Source organism: Molothrus ater, chromosome 10 (genome assembly GCF_012460135.2).
Source record: "Molothrus ater isolate BHLD 08-10-18 breed brown headed cowbird chromosome 10, BPBGC_Mater_1.1, whole genome shotgun sequence".
In the NCBI taxonomy this organism is placed as follows: domain Eukaryota; kingdom Metazoa; phylum Chordata; class Aves; order Passeriformes; family Icteridae; genus Molothrus; species Molothrus ater.
Window position 1 is genome coordinate 16165553 of NC_050487.2, and position 7004 is coordinate 16172556.

At 41.3% G+C, this 7004-nt stretch overlaps 1 protein-coding gene across 5 annotated transcripts in view; it reads left to right on the forward strand.

Moving 5' to 3' along the window:
- LRCH3 (leucine rich repeats and calponin homology domain containing 3) overlaps nt 1-7004 on the forward strand; it is a 61618-nt gene that overhangs the window by 48107 nt on the left and 6507 nt on the right. For 4 of the 5 annotated variants that reach the window (XM_036388412.2, XM_036388411.2, XM_036388413.2 and 1 more), the window contains 3 exons: nt 818-936; nt 2428-2565; nt 4653-4730. In XM_036388412.2, the coding sequence (XP_036244305.1) occupies nt 818-936; nt 2428-2565; nt 4653-4730 (335 nt within the window). Of the gene's footprint in view, nt 1-84; nt 200-817; nt 937-2427; nt 2566-4652; nt 4731-7004 lie in introns of those variants that run through there. The other variant, XM_036388416.1, reaches the window with a different exon arrangement.

Genomic DNA, 7004 nt, shown 5'->3' on the forward strand with positions numbered 1-7004 from the left:
CACATTGCTGTACCCATTTCCTATTTAACTCTAACCATTTCCTTCTTCCTCCTTCCTTTCCTGTGCCTTTCCACATTTGTTTAGTCCACCTTTCCCCTCCATATCCTGGCCATGCAGCCCCGCCTTCCTATAGAAACCCTTCCCAGCGACCCTGAGAGTTTCCTTTTCCGAACAGCTGTCAGGGATGGAGCCAAGAAAGGTAGGTTATATAGCTCAGAAGTCAGCTAGTTTTGCTACATTATATTGACATCTGCATTACCTCAGGCTTGCCTTGTTTTGTTACTTCAGGTCTTTATCATCAAACTACTTCTAGAATTCCATTTGTAGACAGATGACATCAGATATGCTGTGAACAAACAGGGTTTTATTTGGAGCTGCCCACTATTCTTTTGTCCTACCTGTACAAGTGTGAGAATTGGCTCATCTTGGTCCGCACTTACACCTTTGCCACACAAGCCTTCAACAACTTGATAATTCTTGCATTGCCCAGTAGCCTGGAACAGAATTCCAATTGCAATTCCATCTTTCTGGAGAAAGACAGAACCATTTCAACATACTGCATGTGGCAGAACTTTGTCATCACTTGTGCATGACTATTATCTAACAGAAAGATCAGAATCTAAACAGTGAGGGAATTGTGTTGGCATCTCATTTAGGTTGGTAGACCATTAGTTTGATTAATAATCAAAGGTAAGAAAGAGATTTGTGAAAAGGAATGTAATGTACCCATTCTGGAACTTTGTGTGCAATGCAGTAGCAAACAACACAAAGCCAAACTGTGCTTAGTGATTTTCTTTCCTTCATGCTGCTGTTTTAGCTGTTGCTTCATCCTCTACCTGTGCCTTGTCTCCTGCTAATGATTCTGCAGACCCTCGAGTGAGACAGAACTCCAAACAGCGGGAGGAGGAGCTGGAGCTGATAGAGCAGCTACGCAAGGTCAGTGCTGCCAGGAGCCAGAACGTGGACATAGCAGGAAATGCACTTTGTGACCCTGCTAAATCTGCCTTTGTCTTATGGACAAATTTCACTGAACCAATATGGGGCACAATTGATCAAAATGAAATGGTGTGGTACAGTCTGGGCACTTCTTTCAGATGGGTGCAGTGGTGTTCACTTGGTTGTTTGTTGTAGGTAGAGTCAGCTTCAAATTCTGTATAATAAATTATGTCAAGTCCTGCTCTTAAATGTCCGGTGAACTCTGTTTTATGTGTGTTTCCTTTCTTCCTTATCAGCTTTCACACTTGTAAGGAGCTCCCTGGAAAGTTGCCTTTACTGTCTCCTATTAATGCCTTTTTTAAAATTCTTTTTGCTATAAAGCTGACAGATGAACAGATGGAGTGCAGAGACTGCTGCCAGTCATGCTGCCATCATGGTTTCCTCATGTGCTCTAGATCTTTCTGTTGATTCTTGCCTTATCCTTAGTTAAGTGCAGAACACTTGAGCCACTAATGTTTCTAATATTTATGCTTTTTGTCTGCCCGGGGGCACCACACTCCTGGTTTGTGCCCAGGCACAATGACAATAAACAGGAATATTGGAAATGCCACATGACTTTAAGGTACTGCTCTGCTTGCCCCAGACTTGTTTCTGCAGAGCATGAAGGGATTTCTTGAGGTGCTGTAATTAATTGTTGAATTTTCCCAATAAATAAGAATATACTTACTGAAGCTAATCTTAAAAGCCATAAGCATTCCAGATAGAAAATATTCCCTCTCTTTCGGGGGAAGTTTTGAAGTAAGGACAGTCTCCTTTTGCTAAAGGAGAAAGGCAACTACGTTAGATAAAATTTGGTGGTGTCGGCAGACTCTCTCTTATGTTATCTCAGATTGCTTTCTATGTAGTCTGTCTCTTTTTCTGCTCCCCAGGTAAGCTTAAATTTTTTTTAATACTTACATTTTGTACAGTATTACAAGTTGGTGATATTCACACAGCATTTTAAATGAGTTTGAAAGCCTAAATTGAATTTTTATTCATTCTCTTAAACAAATGCTAACTGCCTTCTTTTTAAAGGACTGCTTATGCCAAATAGTTCAGTTTTTATTTTAAAGGCAAAAATATTGTCTTGACTTTTGTAATTGTGTTGTCCTCCAGCCCACAAAGACAATTATTTTCACTTCCCTTGGCAGAACCATTCTCTGAGAATATGTACAGTTAAGAATACTGTTCCTAGAGCCTGATTTCCATTATTTTTGAATAATGGTTGCATTAGTCCACCGTGCTGTACACTGAAAGCTGTTCTTCATTGAACTCAGTTGCTCCCAGACTGTGGCCAGCCCTGGCCACAGTAATGCACAGGGCTTTCTTCGGGGTTATTCAGCAAGCTGGTTGGAAATGCCATCAGGACAGACAGAGTTGTAGTACAGGAACTGTGCAGAGCTCCCTGCAGGAGCTCTGAGCCCCCTGTGTGTCCCTGTTGGTGTCCCACAGAACATCGAGTCGCGGCTGAAGGTGTCCCTGCCCAGCGACCTCGGCGCGGCTCTCACCGACGGCGTCGTCCTGTGCCACTTGGCCAACCACGTGCGGCCCCGCTCTGTCCCCAGCATCCACGTGCCCTCGCCTGCAGTTGTAAGTGTGCAGCAGTGACACTGCTTTATGGCTGTCCACAGTGATAGCCTGCAAAGCCCTGTCATCCAGACAGACACTAAAATCAGCATTCTCCTCAGTGAATGTACGTGACAAAAGATAACCATCTGTGCTGTTTAAAAAAGGTCTGGAGTGTCACTAAATGAAATTCTGTTTGGGTTTGTTTCATTTAAAGGAAGTTACTTCTAACAGCTTGTAAGCAAATGCTAACATTTTCATGTGCTCCCTAAGCACATTAACTTCAAAATTAGTGAAATATGAGACAGTTCAGCATGAAAACTAAAATAGGATATTTTAAAAGATCAAAATTACTGAGAAGTTCAGGAAAACGTAACAACAAGTAGGATCCCACTACACAAGACAGTGAAACCAGGCAGAGACTGAGTTGATTCCTGTGTCCACAGCATTACAAATTCCTCTGCTTAGGAATTTTAGCAGAACACGCTCAAGATACTTGGAGCACGGCATCTCCTGGAACAAAACGAATCCTGTCATACCTTTGTGATAACAGGAAAAAATGGTGGCTTTGTCAGGGGACTGTTGAGGAAGTATTGCAGGGAAGTATTGCAGACTATTTGGTAGGGAAAGCACAGAATTAGAGAAAGGTCAAAATCTGTGATATACGAACAGATTATTTATCCAGTTTATGTTTGTGGAAGTCAGAAAGTTCAGTGAAAATATTAAGGATCAGCTACTTGAAAGTAATATGGACAGGCAGATTGCTTGTTGTGCACCTTTAAATTGCATGAATAAGGAAAAAAAACAGAGATTGTTCCTTGGGGAAGAAGTTGAAATGTGCACGTAGTCTTCACTTATCCTTCTTTTGGAGTGAGTCTTCGTGTTGATCGGAATCTGAACTGGCACTTCCAGGGCTGCCAAGTGTGTCATTGTGTCCCTGGGACTGGATGTGACCAGGCAGATGGCCCCGTTATTTTGAGAATGACTGAGCTGGACACACCAACACTTTAGGCAGATTATGGGATCATTCCAAGCAAAGACAGGGAGCCACTGCTCAGGAGACTTGCATCAGTGAGATCTTTTCAATGGCCTGGTTTGATGTGCAGCTGAATGTTCTGTGTTAGGAATTAAATTGTGGCTTTGTCATGTGAATCCCAAGGAAGAGGCAGCCTGGAGTCGCATGGCTGCAGGAGCAGAAGAGGCATCACGTCATGCCCAGGCACAGTGTGATCTTTGTGCTCCCTTGGTCCTTGGGGAGCAAGAAGCCAGTGCTGCCTTTAACCTGCTTCCTTGGTAGGGAACACAGCACAGGAAGGGGACAGAGGAAACCCCATCACTTCCAGAAGTGTTGAACACCTGGAGGCTGCTGCCTGCTGCTCCAAAGCATGTTCATAGGAGCAGAGAACTTGTGTCTCTTGAACCAGAAGAGAATAAGCTTTGAGAGCAGGAACAAGACAGACCCTGTGCTGTGGTATGTCTGAAGAGGTGTGAAAACTGACTGCAGAAAAAAACCTCACTTGAAAAAATGCCAGTGAGTGCAATTCAGACAGCTCCGTTCAACACAAGAGGCTGACAAGCAGCAAGCGCTTCACTTCCAGTTTTCTGACATTATTTTTTTATTTCACCAAGCCTTTATTTTTTTACCTCTTTGTTAATTGAAGTATGGTTTGATATTTATATAGTTTTACATTATAGTAATCCAAAACAGATTCTAGATTGCTTTATGTCATGAAATTGCTCTGAAATCACAGTATGGAAGCCATGGATGTGCATTTCATCAAAAGACATTTTTAAAATGATTATAACATAGTCACTAAAAGTGTTAGCCAGTTTTATATAACACTGTGTATATAAATATTGCAGGGCTTAGAACTGTCCTTTTTTTAAAATCATCCAGCATTCATAACTTAGCTTTTCATAAAACAGCTTTGAAAACTGGGATGGTTTTCTAAGAAAAGCAAACTTCAGCAGAGCCTGCTTTGAATTAGACGAGCTTATGTCAGCACAGTGTTTCTGGCAAAGAGATTTATTAAGAGTTTTATTTAAATAAAATGTAAAATCTTTTAAAACCTTGCCAGTTAAGAACACTGTATGCCTTTGCTTATTTGCAGCCTAAACTTACAATGGCAAAATGCAGACGAAACGTTGAGAATTTCTTGGAAGCTTGCAGAAGGATTGGAGTGCCTCAGGTATGTATTTCTGATGTCCTGATATGTTTTATATGCATTTTTGCCTGGTGCTTCAGAAAATAAAACTTTCTTCGAAATATTGGATTAAAAAAAATAATTAAAAGTTTAAAAGGTTCAGGAACAAGCTGTCCTGCAGTATAGATTAGACTTACCTTGCATGGCCTTCCAGAGCAAAATGAAGCCAGGTACAGTTGATCAGAGTGTAGTATATAGATTTTATATTTCAGTATAGATTCACTTAAATACTGTACATCAAATTCATAATAGCTGATGGACTTTGAGTCTGCCTTTAGAACTGGCAGGTTCTATAAAACCAGTTACATTTTCTCAATATTAGGTATGGGACAGCTTAAAAGTGGGATAAAATCTGGATGATGGTTTGCATGTAGGTTTTTTTTTTATCCCAAAGCTTTTCATGTTTCTTCCCAATAATTCCCTTACATAAATGTCTTTACTGTCTTAACATCAAGTCACAGCATTATTGGCCTTTCGCTGATGGTAGCTGTCTTTGCATAGTTCCTCCTTTTGTTATGTACCAATAGTAGAAGTCTGTCTTCCTTGTTCCCTTTTGAAACTGGTAAGATCTAGGAGGTGGACAGATAATAAATAGTCCATCTTATCCTGTTGGTCCCAGTTATCCTGTTTTATGCTGTTCTGTCCTTTGCACTTTGTCTTATTCAGCAGCTTTCTCAATACAAGTAGTTTTAATATATTTTTCCTAATTTCCCTTCCAGTGCACTAATTGATTTGGGTTTTTACATTGGTGAGCATTGGTGTTTCTGTTGTAGGTGCTGGTTTCTTTTGTATTCTGAGAGGGAGAAGTAGACCCCATGACTCAATTCCGAGCTACATCTAAAGTCAGTTCTTGAGTCAGTCATGCAGGATTTTCTGGTGTTTTCAGATCACTTGCAGACGTTTGAGCCACTGGATTTTAGGATGACTTATTTATTGAGCTGCCTGGCAGTTTCACATGGCTCAGTGGTGAATTGTGTTAGAAGGGGCTAGGGAGTTGTAAGTGATCCTTAATGCTGGGAGATCCTGCACTGCTTTGTCCCCTAAAAACCTTTGGACTTTCAATCCCAGCAGAACTGCACAATAAAAATTCATCTGGGGCATTGTGCAATTCCATCCCAGCTTCCCTATTTATAGCTCCCTCAAGTATGAAGATGTCATTTTTATGGGATTGCAGTACAAAGAACATCACTGGAATGACCCACAATCAAAACCAAGCAAACACAAAGGCCAGTCAAGAAAAAGTCCCCTGTAAACCCAGGCTGCTCCATCTGCTACCCCTGCTGTGTAGGGCTCTCCTGTTTCCTCATATATCTTGTTTTAATATGAAAGAGTTCAAGAAGTTCTCTCTGGGAAAACTTAGTAAAATACCCCCCCTGAACCCAGAGCTGCTCTCACATGTCTGCATTACATCTCTGCTGAGATGTGAACATAAGATACCTGTATGGTACCAGAATGGCATGGCAGCCTGGTATGTTTTTCTTGAAAAGTTGCTTGAAGGTTTTTCATTTCATTTCCATTCTAATTACAAAAATAATAGGCTTTCTGAAAGCATGGATCCATGTAGGAATACCTGCCTTTTAAGGGGAAGGCTACTTTCAGAAAGGGCTAATAACAGGCACGACAGCAGAGCAGCAATTTCCCTGGGACTTTGGTGGTTTTAAAGCCCTTGGATCAAAGGAAACCCTCAGCTGACCAGGTTGATCCATCCATCTAGATTTCACTGATTATTAGCAGTTACCTGTGGGAAAGGGAGACGAGAGACACACAATGGGAATACTTACAGAACTCTTAAACTAATTAGTAATAGATATTTCTGCAGGATGCTACATTCAAGCATCAGTTACACATAAATTATTCCTTGTCCTGCTGTTTTCATTAAGTTACATGTGGAGGCTGAACTGTGGTGAGTACTCACTCAATGCCAGCAGCATCTCAGATACCTGTAACCTCTTCACTTCTGGAGAAAAATGGGTTTCACTAAGGCTTGTGTAAGCTGCTGTTTTTAACAACAAGGAATAATTACATGTGGGAGCTGGAGAGGTGACAGGCACCTCACTGCACACTAAACACTGACATTGAGTTCTTTGCAATGGGAGTCTTGCAGATTTCTATGTGAGAATTAACCAGCTGTGATGTGCTTCTCAAATGTGTAGGTTGTATCTGAGATGTCTGATAACTGCTTCGTGGATGTTGCTATGGCTAACTGACTGACCTTTTTTTTCTGTCTGTTTTCCCTTCCTGCTCACACACTCTGGACAG